Consider the following 17,642-nt stretch of genomic DNA (forward strand, 5'->3'; position numbering starts at 1 on the left):
TCTGATGGCATTTTCATGTCCTCTATCTTCAACCAGGACTTTTTAAAAATTGTATTTAAAGTAAAATGTGGCTTTGTTTGTGTCTAAAGAATGTACTTTTCTTGTTTTACGTTTTTTAAAAAGTCTTTTCGTTTCAAAAAAAAAAGTTTTGCATTTGTCTCAAGAGACTGAAATAGGAAGATCAGTTTTCAAGGCACTCACATCAAATCGAACGGCAGTAGAGAAACTGTCCAATAAGGTATTATTTTATCTCGTTCTTTATAGTGCCAGTATTGTGAATGCCACGCTTAGCAACACTGACACTCAATCTCAGTCGTCCCTTACTTAACCCACCTCTGGGCCAAAGAGAAGAATATGCTGCAATTTCTTGTTTAGAAGCCATTTAATTTAAATGCAAACAAAAGCTTTAAAGTGCGGGTCAACAGAATTCAAACATCTAATCTCATGGGTTTAGTTACCTTCCAACCGAACGGGAATGATAAAAAGGGAAGCAGTGCTGGGCACCTTCGGACGGACCTCTTCCCCTGCTTTCCCAGTAAAGGGAACAGAAATTCGCAAGATCCCACCCACCCCCACCCCGGTCCTTAGAATGTCACGTGTGCATGAAATGAGAACGCTAACGTCCCTCTCGTCACCATCAGGGCACTTGTCTGCTTGAGAAATGATCCATCATCACTGTCAAGGGCAGCAACGGAGGACTTGGGATTTTCGTGGTGGGGTGATAACAAGAGAGAGAGAGAGAGAGAGAGAGAGACGCTGGCAAACCAGAAGAAGCCTAGAAGAACTCGGCTGGTTTCTTCCTTTCTGTGTCACTGCAGGCCACCACCATCGACCCCAAAAAGGTACCCTCAGCCCATGTTAGCCTGTTCTATGGCAAATGGCTAAGACAGCATCCCAGGGTACACCTCCATTTCAAGGAGGGGGTAGTGTCTGCTGGTAATGCACAATTTTAGAATCCTCGGGGGCCATTCCCCGGGGTAGCCCTCAAAAACGCCTGTTTCTCTGGCAGTGTGCAGCGTTTGGGGGGCCTCTCCCCCACCACGCCAAGTTCACCCCTGTTATTAATGGAAAGGCTGAAATCAACACAGAAAAGGCCCCTGTTTCTCAGGACATCATCACCACTCCAACTCGGAAACAAAGTGCTACAACTTTAAGATTGTTATCCGCTGTACATCCACGCCCCACCCTACCCCCGCACCCCCCAAAAACAAAAACAAAAAAAAAATGCATGCCACTTTTTATTTCAGGACCAAAAAAAAGGGGGGGGGGAGTAAAAAAGTAAACAACTTTAAAAGTCATTTAAGTGTTGGCTTCTTCACAAGAAATTACACATGCTTAGCTTAAATTTCAAAAAAGCAGCGCCCTCCCTCCCAAATTATAATTTAAAAGCTATGCTTCCCCTCTACATTGCTTGCGAGTCATTGCTCAGGCTTCTACTGGGTGTTTTTTTAAAAAAAAATGAAGAAGGGATGGATACCCAACAAAATCTTTCAAAAGGAATTTAAACAGAAAGAATAATAATAAAAAGTACCTGCACATGCCAAAAAAAATTACAAAACCCAATAAATACAGAAATTATTGCACAGTTAAAAGGCTCCACAATTTTGACTGCCTTAACAACCCTCGGGTTTCCTAGGACTTCGCAGACACAGGTTAGGTTGGAGAGCCGCCTCCCCGGGGCCCCAGGGACACGCGGGGTGCTCAGTGGCGGTGACACGGAGGCAAGTGTCAGGTCAGCATTCTGTCGCTTGGCAACGGTTCCACTGTACAGGTGCGGGGGCCCGGCCCGCGCGCGCATGCGCGCTTAGCTCCTCTCGGCTTGCTCGATTTTGACGTCGTTAGTCAGCAAGTGCTCGCCATGCCACTTTTTCATGTGTTTCTCCAGGGTGCTGTAGACGCTGAAGGGCATCTGGCAGATGTCGCAGCGGTACACCTCCTTGCCGATCTGCCCGTGCGTCTTCATGTGGCGCGTGAGCTTGCTGCTCTGCGCGCACGCGTAGTTGCACAGCTCGCACTTGTAAGGCCGCTCGCCGGTGTGGCTCCGCCGGTGCACCGTCAGGTTGCTGCAGTTCTTGAACACCTTGCCGCAGTACTCGCACGTGTCGCTGCGGCGGCCCTCCTTGGAGCTCGGCCGCCCGGGCCCGGGGCCGCCCAGGTGCGGCGTGCTGCCGCCGCTGGCCGTGCCACTGCGACCCGACAGGCCGCCGTCCAGCAGGTCCCCCGGCGGCGTGGAGAAGCGCAGGCTGCCGTTCTCGGACGAGTGCTCGGAGGACGTGGCGAAGGGCGACTGGCGCGCGTCCGTGAAACCCAGGAAGGGGTCCTTCATGAAGTGCCGCGACGCCGCGTAGCCCACCAGCCACTGCGAGTACACGTTCTCCGACGGGATGAGCGCGGCGGGCGGCAGCTCCAGGTCCTTCTCCACCTTGATGCGCTTGGCCGCGCTGTTGAGCCCCGGGCTGGGCAGCGGCGCTGGCTTGCGCGGGAAGAGGCCGGGGAAGGGCTCGGCGCCAGGCACAAAGCCACCACCGCGCCCGTTGACGGCGCCCCCCGGGCCCGCGTCACCGCAGCCGCCCGCGTCGTCTTCGTCACCCGTGTCGCCCGCTGCACGCTTCAGGAAGGCGCCGCGCTTCTGCTTGTCGGCCAGCAGGTCGCTGTACTGCGGCAGCGCGCCCAGGCCCACGTTCTCCATGACCTTGCCCAGCACCAGTGCCTTCTCGTCGGCCAGCGCCTTGGCCGCGCCGCCCATGCCGCCCGCGCCCGGCACCCCGGCCACGCCGCCGCCGTTCTCCCGGTTGCGGCTCAGCTCCGAGTCCATGCTGAAGCTCGACTCGGGCCTGCTCTCGTTCTCCAACAGCAGCTCCTCCTCCTCTTCCTCCTCCTCCTCTTCCTCCTCCTCGGGCTCGTGGCCCAGCGACGGGTCGCTCTCGTGGTGGCGGAAGTCGCCCCCGGCCTTGAGGCCCTCGCCTGCCAGCTCGCTGGTGCCGGGCTCCGGGGAGCTGGCGGCCGAGAGGCCGTCGTCGGAGCGGCCGGTGAGCGAGCCCGCCTTGTGCATGTGCGTCTTCATGTGGCGCTTGAGCTTGCTCGCCTGCGAGCACGCGTGGTCGCACAGCTGGCACTTGTAGGGCTTCTCGCCCGTGTGGCTGCGCCGGTGCACGATGAGATTGCTCTGGAACTTGAAGGTCTTGCCGCAGAACTCGCACGACTTGCTCTTGGTGGGCGGCTGCGGCGGCGGCGTGCCGCCGGGGGGCATGGGCGGCAGCGGCGGGGTGCTCAGGAACGGGGACTTGGGGCTGGGCTGGAAGGGGTTCAGGAGCCGGTGCATAGGGTTCCCGCGGCCTGGCGACACGGGCGGCGGCGTGGAGCTGTTGCCCGCCAGCTCGCGGAGCCGCCGCGAGAAGTCCATGGCGGGCGAGTCGATGGCCATGGGGTTCAGGCGCATGACTCGGTCAAAGGCACTGGGGTGCTGGGCGACGAGCCCCATCTCCTCGGCACTGAGGCGGTGCGGGTCCAGGTGGTGGCGTGGCGGCGGACTGAAGAGCGGCGGCGTGCCGGGCAGGCGGCCCTCGCCGAAGCCCGGGTGGTCCCGCAGGATGGGGCCCGTCATGCGCAGCAGGTTGAAGGGGTTGCTGTCGCCCAGGAAATTCATGAGCGGGGACTGGGCCACGGCCTCGGGCCCTAGCGGCGGCGGGATGGTGAGCCGCGGCGTGAGGGAGCTGCTGGCGGGCCCGGGCTCCAGGTAGATGCGGAAGCCGTGCGTGTTCTGCGCGTGCTGCAGCAGGAACCACGCGCTGGTGAAGGGCTGCTTGCATGTTGTGCAAATGTAGCTGGAAGGCTCATCTTTACCTGGGGAGACACACGGACAGAAAGGCAGAGAAGAGAGCGTGAGAGGCGGCCCGGGGCGTGCCTACAGGGGGGGCCACTGACCCGGAGGCGCTTTGTGGAAGGCCCAGGCCCGCAGGGTGGCGATCCTTGGGCCAGGCCCTGTGTGTGCCCAGCTGGCTGGGGGCTGAAGAAGCCCGCTGTGTGGGCAGGCAGCCTGGCAAGCCCAGACCGGCCACAGGACCTCAGCTAATCCAATTCCACTGGCCTCAGTTTGCGCCCCTAAAGGGAAGGTATCCTTATTCGCATCCGCTCAGAAGCCAGATGAGATGTTTGTGAGAATGCCTGACTCCAACAATGGGGATGATGTCAAGGTTGGACTGCATAAAGGTGCCCTGCCCACACCGGCAACTCTCCGGAGAGGGGGGTGGGGGGATGTCAACCAAGGCATGACTGCCATTGAGACCCCAATAATTCTTTGTCATGGGGGCTGCCCTGTGCACTGTGGGATGTTCAGCAGCATCCCTGGCCTCTACACCCTGCTGCCCACCCCCACCCCCAGTCACTAAGATAAAAAATTTCTCCAGGCGTTGCCAACGGTCCCCTGGGGGGCGAAACTGAACTCCCCCGCCCCCCTTTGAGAACCACTGATTAGGCAATATTTGCTCCAAGGAAGTTCTAAGAAGGCAAGTCAGACGGAATCACCTTGAAAAGACTTTTTTTTTTAGAGAAATGGCTGCATCGTTTGGGATTTTTAACTCCAGGAAATTCTAGGTTTTATACTATCAGCATCCGTGCAGAACGCGCTATCAAACTTCAACGTGGACATGCAGGCGCAGAAGGAATTAGCATGTTATGAAGATCGCTACTGTGTAACAGCTGCCCTTCCATGGCCTCACACACACTCTAACCATAACCACTGCGTGGGGTCGGCCTCCACAGACCCCCCGGGAGGGGGAGGGGGAGGGGGCCTTAGCCTACATGAAGTCCTTTGCCAGAATGTTAACCGAATGGAAGAATGCCAGGCCCACCACAGCCGTCGGGATCAATGGTGGCAAGCATGGGTTTGCTACGAACTGGCTCTAGGGGGAGAAGGGGAGCATTGGGCACAAACTGTCACAGACACGGATGGCACCGAGCCAGAGTGGGGAGTCTTGTCCGTCACGGGGGCAGTCATGGAGCTGAACGTTTGGTCTGGAGCCCGCCCAGTGGCTGCCCCCCTCAACCTGCAGGGGAGGCTGCCGCCTGTCCTACTGCTTCACACACACGGGTCGGCGCGGGCAGGCCCTGCCTTCCGCCACCAGATCTGCTTGCTGGCCGGGAGGAACGGGGAACAGGACATCACAGCCGTGACCCGGAAGAACCCCTTTTGTTTTCCCCACCTCCCCTGTACCTGGGAGACCCTCCCGCTGATGAAACATGGGAACCATTCTGGTGACTATAACCCATGTTAGTTAGTTGATGGGAGGAACAGTGGGGTGCCCAGGGAAGAAGCCAGCTTCCCCCCTCCACCCCCCACCGCTTGCCCTGGTCCATTGAAGGACTTCTGAAATCCTGTACAGAGATTCAGCTTCTGTTTTCCACACATGAGTTATATTTCTGGGGGGCTGCAGCCTCAGCAGTCAGAACCAAGGGACTCGGACCCCATGCCGTGAATTCCACGCCGATAGGTTAGGCTTGATGACTCCCGAGGGGCCAGGGCCTCCCGCGCCATGCAGTGATGTCACAGAAAAGCAGGCCGACCGGGGCGCAGGGGGTCGATTCTGCCAGGCCACAGAGCCGACGGGGCCAGAACCCCACCCCCGGCAAGCGAGGCCAGCTTTGCGGGTTTGCTGTCCTAGGGGATCATTTCACTCTCGTCTCCTCTGTCGTGTCTGCGTGTGTGGTGGTGAGGAGACCGCTGGGGAGGGAGGACGGAAAGGAAAGAGAAACTGAAGTTCAGCTTCACGTCGTGTCTGAACAGCGCAAGGAGAACTGAGCGAGACCCTTTTCTTTCTCCAGGGCGTCTGGGTGCTTCAGTTCCTCACTCTGGGGCCCCAGGAGAATCGTGCCCACCTGGAAAGTGGTGGGGGACCTTCCCAAGGCCCCAGGAAGCATGTGGGGGTGCAAGGCCTCACAGCACCCCCTTTCTGCATGCCACTCAGCTAGACAGAAAGTGTCACTTCCTCAGAGGCACCATCTCCCATCCTCACTTATTAGTTACTGTCCGTGGGAGACAGAACTCGCTACCTCCTGCAGACTCGCGGGAGGGCGGGCCAGAGCCCATATTTATAGTCTCCCTCAAACCCTCTTCTGGAGCAGGATAAATAAGTAATAAGAAGCAGGTCCATAAAAGTCCCTTTCTGACACAGGGGCTAATAACACAGATGAAGGGCCACACCCCACCCCAGGTCATAGGGCTTCAACTTAAAGGGGCCTTCACCTGGGCTTCGGCCATTCATCGAGTCACAGCACCAGCGGACCCCTCCCTTCCCCCACTCTCCCTTTCCCTCATCTTCATTTCCGTGGGTATCTCCAGGGCACTCCTGTTTCCTGCTCTGATGGTCACGCATGTTCTAGAAAGTTCTATAGCTAGCCAAAGAGAAGTCAGAACTCCGAGGCAGGTTCTGCAGCCGAAATGGCCGATTAAAACATCTTTTCAAAATAAACTCAAAATGGCAGCTGCTGGGAAACGTGTGGCTACACGTCCCAAACAGCTCAGACGGTTGCTTCCACTTCTCGTTTGAAAACAGAGGGGAAGGCGCTTGTAAATCTCTCCCTGGGCGCGGCCTGTGGAGGAAGTTACCTGCCGTCACTCACCATCAGGTGTATCCCTCAAAGCGGACTTCTGGGCCCCTCGTCACGCTGGGGTGAGCTCTTTCTTTGCCTGCACCCAGAAACGGCTTAGCTTCCTGGACCTCCCCCCTCCCCTGGCAACACTCCCTCGGGCGCTGGCCTTCCCAGGACCCGACAGCTTCCGCCTTTAAAACCCTCCGGCCCTCACAGGCCCCCCCTGAGAACTCTCCCCCCTTCTTTTTTTAAGAAAACGTTCCTTTCTACATTCCCACCTCATGGGAGATCTCCTGCCTAGAATCGCCTTGAGCACTGGGGCGGCGCACACTTAAGAACTGAACCATGTCAGAAAGTCTTCGAGAGCCACGCGGAGCATCTTTCTATCCGGAACCTTGCGGCACGCACAGTCATGGACGGCTCCTTCGCAAACACAGCAGCAGACCCTGGGGGAGAGGGCCGCCCCTTCCCCTTCGGGGACCAGAGGTTTCCTCGCCGGCACCCCGTCCTGGAGCTCAGGTGCCACCTGCCTGGAGGTGAACTGGAGCCTCCGCAGGTGAGGACCCCACCAGTGGCCCAGACAGGATCCACTTCCCACGGGGCCACTGAGGTTCCAAGCCGCCGGGTCAATGCCTGGACTGTTTTGAAGTGACTGACGCAGACCTGGACACATCAGCGGCATTGGGAGCGCAACATCAGGCTTGGCGGCCAGAGCCCAGGGCCCGCCTCTTTCCTTGCTTCCCTCCCTCCTCCTTCCTCCCACGTTGTGAAGGCCCACGCTGGATCTTCTTCGCTCTGCGGGCTCTAAAGGGAGCCCCCCCCCCCCCCCGTTTTTCTCAAGTTCAAAACCCTCCGTGAACTGTTGGCGATGAGCTAGCAGTGCGGGTTCACACCTCTGCCTCCACCTTCCCAGCACAGGGAAGTCAACCAGGTCCTTAAGCGCTCTGAGCCTTGATTTCCTCATCAGTAGAATGGGAACAACACACCTGGGGGGGGGGGGGGCGCCAAGCACGACCCAGTACGTGGACACACCCTATAGACGTCCCCGCTGCCATGCAGATGTTCGGGTTTGGGGCTTTGCGTGATTCGTGTGTTGTTGGTTTTTTGTTTGTTTTGTTAATCCTCACCTGAGGGTATCTTTTCCCATTGTTTTTCAGAGAGAATGTAAGGGTGGGAGGAAGGGGAAGGGGTTGAGAGAGAGAAACATTGATGTGAGAGACACACATCAACTGGCTGCCTCCCTTCGGTGCGCGGGCCAGTGCTCTAACCACTGAACACACTGGCCAGGGCTTGTCTGTTATTGTCCATCTCGGACCCAGCACTGGGTGCTCCTGGGATGCCTCTCGGTGTAGCTCTGACAAGAATAAAACGCGGGAGGGATTCCAATGCCACCCACCTAATGCATGGAGGTTCCAGGGAAGCCGAAACTTGCAAACGTTGAGGAAACAGCATTTTTTTTATTGTGAGGCTTGGGAACAGACACCCAACTGGACTCCTGCAAAGAAACGCTACTCTCCCTCTGCTATTAAAGTTTTATATAAATTGATTTCCAGCGAGGACGGGAGAGGGAAAGAGAAATAGAAACATTAACAATGAGAGAGAATCACTGATCGGCTGCCTCCTGCACGCCCCACACTGGGGATGGAGCCTGCAACTCGGGTATGTGCCCTTGACCAGAATCAAACCGGGGACCCTTCAGTCCACAGGCCAACGCTCTATCCACTGAGCCAAACCGGCTAGGGCAGTGGTCGGCAAACTCATTCGTCCACAGAGCCAAATATCAACAGTACAACGATTGAAATCTCTTTGGAGAGCCACATTTTTTAAACTTAAACTTCTTCTAACGCCACTTCTTCAAAATAGACTCGCCCAAGCCATGGTATTTTGTGGAAGAGCCACACTCAAGGGGCCAAAGAGCCGCACGTGGCTCGCGAGCCGCGGTTTGCCGACCACTGGGCCAGGGCTATTAAGGTGTGTGTTTTCTTAATGAGCATTTAAATAATTCCCTCGTCAGTATGCCAGTGACTCTGATAGTACCAATAAAGGTATCGGGGCCGTCCCTAAAACACACACCTTTACTGGAGTCATTCGGGGAAGAGGCCATCGCTGGGAGCTGAGTCTCCCGTCTCCCGCCGAGGCCGAGCCACCCGATGGAAGGGCAGCCTGCCTGCAGGGCCTGGGACATACGCTGCCGGGTCCTCCAAACGCTGGAGGCCAAGATGAGAACCTGCCACGGGGACGGCAGCAGCGGGGCCGGGCCCTCTGCGGCGCGCACAGCGTTTTACAGCGGGTCTGGCACGCGCACTGGCCGCTCCCCGCTGCTCACCCGGTGTCGGGGGCGGCCAGGCCAGCAGGGCTGCCTTCCTGCTGGCGCGTGATGAAGCTCAGGACGGCAGAGGCCCGCAGCCGGCAGGGCCAGGCTTCCGGCCCCGGGCTCCTGCCGCTGCTCGGCACACAGCCCCACCCAGGCACCGGTCACTCCCTTCACACTTGTCAGGGCCTGTTTCCCAGTGGAAACAGTGGAGAGAGGTTCCGTGTGTCCTCCCAGTGAAGGGCATCGACGGTGCTTTGATGGGACCCAATCCAGTTCCCCCACAGGCCCGGCCCCTGGAGGGGAGGGAGACCTCTCACAGAGCGAATGAGCCTGAAGGGCACACCATGCCACGCAGCACCTGGTGGGGGGGGGGGGGGGGCGTGAGATGCCAGGCAGCCAGGTCAGGAGCAGGAAGCTGGAACCCAGGGCCCCTGCGGCAGGCCCCTCCCCCTCGCTGGACTCCAGGGTGCCCAGTGCCCACAGAAAGGGCCAGGGTCTCTGACCCGCCCCCCCCCCCCAATCCTCCTGGGAATCTAGGACAGCAAACATCGCTGTCCCCACAGTTCCAAGTGGTAACCATTGGCATCATACTCCCCCTTCGGTGGGGAGACCTCTTCCTAGAAAGTTTAAAAACAATCTCCCCTCTCAGGCCCCCAGAAAGGAAGTGTCCACCAGCGACCTTGGGGGGGGGGGGCGGGAATCTTTGTAAGTTTCATATTTGTGTTATTTCTGAACTCAAACGTCTAGGGCATCTCTGACCATCACTGCTTGTTCTGAATGCGTTCCATGCAAGGCGGCCTGACAGAGGGAGGTGACACGGGGGACGCCTCGTCACGGCAGGAACAATAAGCCATTATTACATCCTCACCACAAGCCGCCCCGGCTAAGAGCAATCAACCTCACACGAGGCTCCCGACAACCCTGAGGTCAGAACTGTCATCAGCGCCATTTCCCAGATGAGCAAAATGAGGGCGGGAGGAGAAAACGGTGTGCCGGAGGCTACGCAGCCGGCTGTACTGCTGAGCGTTCTGCTGTAACGCCTGGTAGCCTGGTCCAGAGAAGCAGTGGGTGGACCCGGGGTCCCCCGAGCCCAGGGGCCGGGTGGCGTACGACACAGCTGCGTGCGCCTTGGCGTTGGACCTCTGCTTCCGGCCCCGGTGCTAACGAAAACGTGGAGACGTGATGCATTTGGCTAGAATGTCAATAACACGGTGAAATCTTGCTGATGATGTCACGGACAAGTAATCGCTGCCCTTTGTTGGTGGGTGCTGGTGCTGGGGACACTGGGGGCAGCACCATCACGCGAATACACACTGTCCCTGGTGATGAAGCGCTGAGCCAGCCTCAGCTGACAGAGTCCACACCCCTTCCCCCCGTGCCTGTGACAGACATTACCAATCGCTGGGAGGAAGAATGCCAGGGCTTGGCAGGATTCGGAGGGTCCAGACCTGCCCTGGGCCTCCTCTGACCTGCATCACCCCACTCTGTCCTCAGGATCACTCGACACACTGTGACCATTTACAGCAGCAATAAAGGACACTCAGAGACCATAAGTAAGTTGCTCAAGGCCACAAGATCGGTCTTGGGTTATTTATTAAAATGTACTGTCTGGGCCGGATTCCAGCTCCCTGCAGACAGGGATCGATCAGGTCTTGTCCACTGCCACGACGCGGGCCACCAGCACATCCTTCAGAACTCGGTGGCCTGTGTGAGGGGTGTGTCTGTCCACTCCCCCGAGGTCTGTGTCACCGAAGTCATCGCCATCGGGGTAAGGTCACCTGCCCAGGTCTGGGTGAACCGGCCCGGCTCCAGTCTGCCTTCCCGGCGAGGCCAGCTCCAGCTCAGCCCTCAACGAACGGCCCCACTTCCCAGGCACGCCAGGCACGGGCCCCACGTGGCACACCCATGCTCTTCACCGGCTGCATGCCCACCACCTGAGCATGCTGGGATCCCGGGTGACACCAGACAGACCAAACACCAGGCCACCGCCAGGGCCCACCTTGCAGCTGCCCTGGGCAGAGCTGGCGAGCAGGCCAGCGATCGGCCCAAATCACAGAGCAAATGGCACCTGCTCCCCTGGAGAAAGCCTGGGCACTCCGCCTTCGGGACCCAGCCAGACTCGCTGCCCATCCCTGCCCGGCCACTCCCCCTCGCGGCCCTGTCCTCGGGGCGGTGCTCCTTCACACGTCCGTGCGCCTGCCACTCCAACGCCTGGACACCTGCCTTTCCTTCCCTCCCCCGAAACATCTCGGTAGGCCCAGGCCAGGCTTAGCCCATTCTGGGAATACTGCCGGATACGCATCACCGTACCCATGGTCAATTTTGACTTTGGTGTGTTCAACTCACATCCAACCTGCACGTGCCAGTGTGGGCATCTCAGGTGGACACACACAGCGACTTTGGGGAACGGGTTTGAATCCAAACTTTGTGGGGAAGTGGAAGTAAGGCTCGTCACAGTTAAGGGAGGGGCCCAAGGTCACACCACCCAGTCTGAGCCCAGGGCGGGTCTGAGCCCAGGCGCACACCTGGCTGCCCCCCTCCACTGCCACGGCAAAGTCTGCCACAGGGGGCGCTGAGGAGGGGCCTGAAGCAGCCATTCCCGCTGCACGTGAACACCAGTGGGGGCAGCGATGGCAGCTGCAGGCTTGCAGGAAACGCCACGGGTCCCTTGGCCGAGAGGGAAGCGGCCTCACACAGTGAAGAAACCTCGCTTAGCCTCAGCACTGTGGGGAGTCCCTTCACACACACCCCCCTGCCCCGTGTCCGTGTGGCGGAGGAGAGTTTGTGCTTCAGATGCCTGGAGTCAGCTCAGGTGGGGGGATTGGGCCCTCCGCCTTCATCAAAGCCTCAAGCAAAAGCCCTGCTGCCCGCCCCCGCCCCGCCCCCCCAGCCTGCTGTGCACAAAAACACCCGTGAATCCGCCTCCAGCCAAAAAGGCATTCCTGGAAGTGAGTGGACCCGAGGAGAGCTGAGCGTGCCCACGTGCTCCAGGGACATGCCTTTCTCCTGCGGGCACTCACTCCCTCCTCATCCATCCAGTCCCATGCTCTGGGTGCTAGCTGCCAGAGGCCTGGTGTGACCCGCCCCTCCAGGCCACAGGCAGGTCTGGGAGCGGGGTGGGCTAAGCTGTGGACACACAGGGTTCTAAGGCAGAGCAGAACCTGCAGGGTGAGTTCAGAGCGCCTGGGCGGGAGGCAGGCAGGAAGCCGTGTGCCGTGAGGTCAAGCCGGACACAGGGACAACGGCACCTGCCCGACCAGGCCGGAGAGGCAGGGTGGGAGGCCCGGCGTGAGCACATGGAAGGCGCCTGGGCTCACCGACAGCAAGTCTGTTTGCAGCAAGATGAGGCGGTGAGGGGAACAGGGGGTGCAAGCAGAGAGGATCACACCTGGGAGGATTCCCCGCACACCGTTCCACCCGCTGCAGGCCCTGCTCGTCCACGGGGTGCCCCACGCAGGGCTGTCCTCACTCCCCCACACGCACATCCAAACCCAGGGCTACACGTGCCTGTGAAGACCCTGCCCTGCTCTCCGGCCCTGCCACTTCTCCTAAGAATGCCAGGAGTGACCCAGGACCACAGTCAAGGTCACACTCCCCTGGCATCCCAGAAACCACTGCACCGTCATAGCAAAGGTGAAGGGTCTTCTCAACCCCATTCACACGTGTGCTCCTCCCGCCCTCCGACCTCTACTCCAGGAACGCACGAAGTGCCAGGCCCTGTGCTGGGCGCAGGGACCAGAAACGAGCGTCTGTCTGCCCCAGGGAGCCGGCGGTCAAGGGCAAGAGGCTAACATGGCTACAGGCCACCAGTCGCCGGTGAGGGTGTGCCACGTGGTCCAGGACCCAGAGGAAGGAGAGACCAACAGCCTGGGAGGGTCAGAGGATTCCTCCCAGGAGGAGACCCCAAAACAGAGTTCAGGGGGAATGAGTCTGTCGCACAGAGAAGGCCTGCCTGGCAGGGGAACCGGCGTGAACAGAGGCGTGGAGGTGGGATCCTGGAGTCGGGAGGAACTGGAGGTGGAATTGAAAGGGGCTTGGGATTAGCCTGAGGAGGCTCTGGGATCATGCAAAGATCAGCTGGAAGCAGATCAAATTCCATAGCGTCAATTCTAGCACGGGGGGAAAAGGAAGATTCTCGAGCCCACACTCAAGACGACTTGAGTCATCAACTGTTCGGTTTCAGGAGATCTCAGTGAAGCAGAAGGATGGAGGTGCACGCCGCGGAGAGCGCTTCGGACCGGACCCACTCTTCCCAAACGGCGAGCCCATCAGGCTGAGAGAAATGAAACGGGAGGGCCGGGTGGGGGAGGGCGGGAAACACAGAGGCATCTTCAAACCCAACCCAGGAGGATCACTGCCCTCCCGGGAGTTCAATGATCCCACCCGGCCTCTCAGCCTAACCCCCAGGAAGCCACCTTCAGGAACGGGGCGGTCCAGCTTCTTAGTGACACAGGCAAGAAGTACAACGGAACCGCAGCTGCAGGCGCCGTGCACCCCGATTTCCCCAGACTCGCTGTCAACTGCTCAGTTCTGTGGTCAGACCAGGTGTGCAGTTCAGGCTGAAACAAAGCAACATCGCTGACCGCGGGGTACTTGGGTGGGGGGGTGAGGTGAGAACAGCAGTGTTTGCCACTACGATGGGGTTGCCAGGGGCAGCACACACGGAGCGGCTTTAAATGTGGTAACGCGTACGACATTCTCGAAAAACTAGGCCTGTTTCTCTAGATCAGCAGTCACCAACCGGTGGCCTGCGGACCGCTGATGGTGCGTGAGGCCCGCAGGGTTGGCGGCCGCTGCCGGAGGTCATCTCTATAGAGTTTTCCCCTTCGCATAAGGCGCTCGAATCTGCTGGAAATAATACGTCCTCCCTGGAATCAAGGGGTGCAACGTCAGAGTCCCTTGAGCCTGGCATCCCTGAGAAGGACCTACCTTTTCCAGTGTGTTTGAGGGTTCTGTTCCCCTCACCCCAACCCCCCAAATATGGGGTTTTCTGAAAGGTAGATTCCAGGACTCTAGGGGCAGGAATTTAGCAGAGAATGGGACAGCAAGCACAGAGCCAACCCCCCTTATCATTTTATGGGAAACTGAATGAATTAAGAAATAAGCAGGGCCGAAACCGGTGTGGCTCAGTGGATAGAGCGTCGGCCTGCAGACTGAAGGGTCCCGGGTTCGATTCCGGTCAAGGGCATGTACCTTGGTTGCGGGCACATCCCCAGTGGGAGGTGTGCAGGAGGCAGCTGATCGATGTTTCTCTCTCATCGATGTTTCTAGCTCTCTATCCCTCTCCCTTCCTCTCTGTGAAATATCAATAAAATACATTTTTAAAAAAAAAGAAAGAAAGAAGCAGGCAAGAGGGCCGGGAGAGGGCTGCAGGGTGTGTGTGTGCACACAGGAAGTCTGCCCCCTGCGCGCATCACCCCCCCGCCCCCCACCCCGCATCGTTCATAACTCCCTTCCCAGGCAGGCCTCCGCCCTTCCCTTCCTTAAACCCACACAAATCTCCACATTCCACCCAAGAAGTATTGCAGGGGCAGTAAATCTCGTGTTAATGGAGTGTACGTTTAGCTCCGAGGAGATAATTGACGTTACCCAGAGCCTCCGCCCCCGCGCTATAGGTCCGCTAATGCAAAGGGGACTCGTTACGGACGCACCACAAACAAGTAGTAATATATGTATATTGTTCTGAGTGGCATTACAGCCCAAGTGTTCCGGTCCGCGGGGATTGATAAAACACAAGAAAATAGCAGACATGCACTTGTAAATTTGTCTCATTTGTCTCCGAAGTTAAAGGTTATTCCCTTGTTCTGAATTTGTAATAAAAACATGCTGGCCCAAGCTTTGTGGAGAATGTTTGAATATTTAAATTGTGTATAATGATAGGCAATTACGGGGTAAAAACTGGACCTTATGAATGGGGGAGTGCTGTGCGGATCGCCGAGTGTTTTCCAGCCGATGACTCATTTATCTTTAACGCGTCGCGGGCGCCTCCCCCCGCAAAGGGCTGCAGGGACCGGTCCGGGTCCCTCTCCCACCAGCCAGGAGCCAGCCGCGCCTGGGTTGGCCAGGGCGAGTGGGATTTTTTTGCCTTTTCGTTTTTCAGTTTTGTTTTCTTAAGATTGCATAGCACCTCTCTCCAACCAGGGGCACAGACAGAGGGCCACGGCCCCTCAAGGGCTACCCTGGGTCCGTGGTGGGCAGAAGAGGCCAGGCGAGGAGGGGCCTGCGGGCATAGCAGGAATCTCCTGTGCCCCCAATGGGCACCCCCCCCAGGAGGGCAGGGGCTGGCAGCGAGCCCCAGCTGTGCCCGTGGTGGCACATCTCCCGGCAGAGCCAAGGTGCCCGCCTGGCCCGCCCAGGTTAACCAACTGCAGCGTTCGAGTAACTCCAGCCAGCTTGTCACCAAGCACAAAAGTCATCAGCGAGTGAATGTTCTTTTCTGCACCACAATTAAGACGAATCAATACGACGTGCCACAAATGGTATTTTACTCTCAATAAGAACTCGAGCTGAGTTTATTCAGAATATTTTAGCGCTTCCCCGGGGGATTTGGGGCCTACGCAGATGGCAAATAAAGTACTCAGCCTAAGGCTACAGCACATTATGGTAATTCTAATGTCAGATGTACTTTAATATACAGCTCTATTTAATCACCCCATTATTTCACATTTCCATATGAAAAAACCTGCGGCACTCGCGGCGCTGAGCCTCTGCCGCGGTGCCAGCTTCCTCCAGCCGCCGGCAGCCGGGCGATGGTCACCCTCACCAGGCGCCGCTGACAGCGCCGGAGCTTCCGGGCCCGCCGCGCGGCCAAGCTGCCCGGTGTTAGGAAATCGGAGCATCCGGAGATGTACCGACAGCCACGGGAGGTTACAGGAAACAGAAACCCAGCACCCCTACCCCCGCCCCGGTTCACACAAAAATGCAGGGGGGGGGGGGTGGTGCGTGTGCACGCATGTGCTAGCACATGCACACACACACCAGGTGGTGGGGAGAGAATCACACCCGTGCTCACAACATGGTCCCCCCTCCAAAACCCGTGAGCCCAGCAGGGTGGCTGGATGGCCCAGCGGCTCCTGCCTATGGCCCACAGGGACTGCACCAGCTGGTTCTCATGGCACTGCCCACTCCACCACCCCCCCCCCACCCCCCCGCCCTGCCGGAAGGCAGATGAACGCAGCAGCGACGCCAAGGGGCGGGAGGCTGTGCGGGTAACAAAAGAGGAGGGGACCGCTCCAGGAGGATGGGGGCTGGGGGGCTGCAGCCCAAACTGACTGCAGGATCTGCACCAGGGAGGCGGAGGCCCCAGGCCCAGGCCCCGGGGGAGGGGAGGCCTGTGAGTTCTGAATGGCCGCAGCACCTCCAGGCTGGCTGGGCCGGCCAGCTGGCGGGGAGAAGCCGGCGGAAGCATGGGTTTCGGCTGAGCCCAGGAAATCACTCTCGTGCTGTCACGCGCATACTTGGCCACGCGGCGTTCCAAGAAAGCCCAGCACAAAACCCACTGACCCCCCAATTCCAGATTTCTCCGAAGATGGGTTTGCTGGGGGATGGAATGGCACCTGGCACCTGACCCTGTTGGGTGTGCCAGTCATGAGTCAACGCGTGAAGCCACAGAATAGGATTCTGGCAAATGGTTACAGCGTATGTCATCGAAACGAGGCGCTTGCCTGCGAGCAGGAAAGGTCCCATTTCTCACACGGTAAAAATCCTCCAAGGGAAGAGAAGAGAAAGAGGGGGAGGCAAGGAGAGAGGGAGGAAGGAAGGGAGGGAGGGAGGGAGGGAGGGAGGGAGGGAGGGAGGGGAGGAGGGAGGGAGGGAGGGGAGGAGGGAGGGAGGGAGGGAGGGAGGGCAATGAAGTCCTGACATATGTTGCCCAGAATACTGGCAAATTCCTCAAAAGTGTCCACTCACCAATATCATCAGTAACCTAATTAAGGGAGATGTGCCTTATAAGCTCAGCACAGGAAATGTTTTCAAGAAAAAATTCTTGATTGTTGGAAGGGGTGAACTCTGGCCACAACCCTGCCTGGCCATTTTGAGTCAGAGAGGCCCCCCCCCGCAACCCCCCATCGGCCACACCTGGTCAACCCTCAAACCAAGATGGGCCTGGGACTCCTTTTTAAAATACACTTTGGGGGCAAATTTCAACACTGGGGATTCATTCTCAATTTCCAAGTCCTTTGATCCACCCTGTTATTATTGGTTATTTGTCAGCCTAAAACTAGAGGCTACTATGACTGCTCTCCAGGCCTTTCACCGGTTGTAAGTTTGGGAGGAAAGAAGGCCAGACCAGCCGTTCTCCACTGAGGACTGCGCTGCCCTCGCGGGGACTTGGGGCCATGTGCTAAGACGGTTTGGATGCCACCTGGGAGGGGGTGCTGCTGGCCCCTAGTGGGTAGAGGCAGGGGTGCCATCAGACAGCATGCAACGAAGAGCCAGCCGGCCCCAAAGCCGAGTGCTGGGGTTGCCCAGTGCTGGGCTCCTGTGTGTGCACTTCAGCTTGACCCTGCAGAACAGACTGCAAGAGAAATGTTCAAAACTGGGGGTAAGGCAGAGAGCGAGGAGGGGTGGAGATGGAGGGTGGAGAGAAACTGAGAGACGGGGAAGCGGGGGGCGGGGATGGAGGGGGGGCCTGACATCATTTACTTTTGGCAAATAAACGAACTGTGGAATCCCAGTCTATCTCATCACTATAGCAATCATCTGAATTCCAGAGTTGCCGGGAGCTGTGGAGCCGGGCCTC

The 17,642-nt window shown here is 58.3% G+C and overlaps 1 protein-coding gene across 2 annotated transcripts in view; it reads right to left on the reverse strand.

Moving 5' to 3' along the window:
• Positions 1-1,248: 1,248 nt before the first annotated feature.
• Positions 1,249-17,642, reverse strand: part of BCL11B (BCL11 transcription factor B) — a 92,207-nt gene continuing 75,813 nt past the window's right edge. For both annotated transcript variants that reach the window (XM_080662515.1, XM_080662514.1), the window contains one exon: positions 1,249-3,843. In XM_080662515.1, the coding sequence (XP_080518641.1) occupies positions 1,805-3,843 (2,039 nt within the window). In that variant the 3' untranslated portion in view covers positions 1,249-1,804. The remainder of the gene's footprint in view (positions 3,844-17,642) is intronic.

Source organism: Plecotus auritus, assembly GCF_963455305.1.
Source record: "Plecotus auritus genome assembly, chromosome: 1".
NCBI lineage: Eukaryota > Metazoa > Chordata > Mammalia > Chiroptera > Vespertilionidae > Plecotus > Plecotus auritus.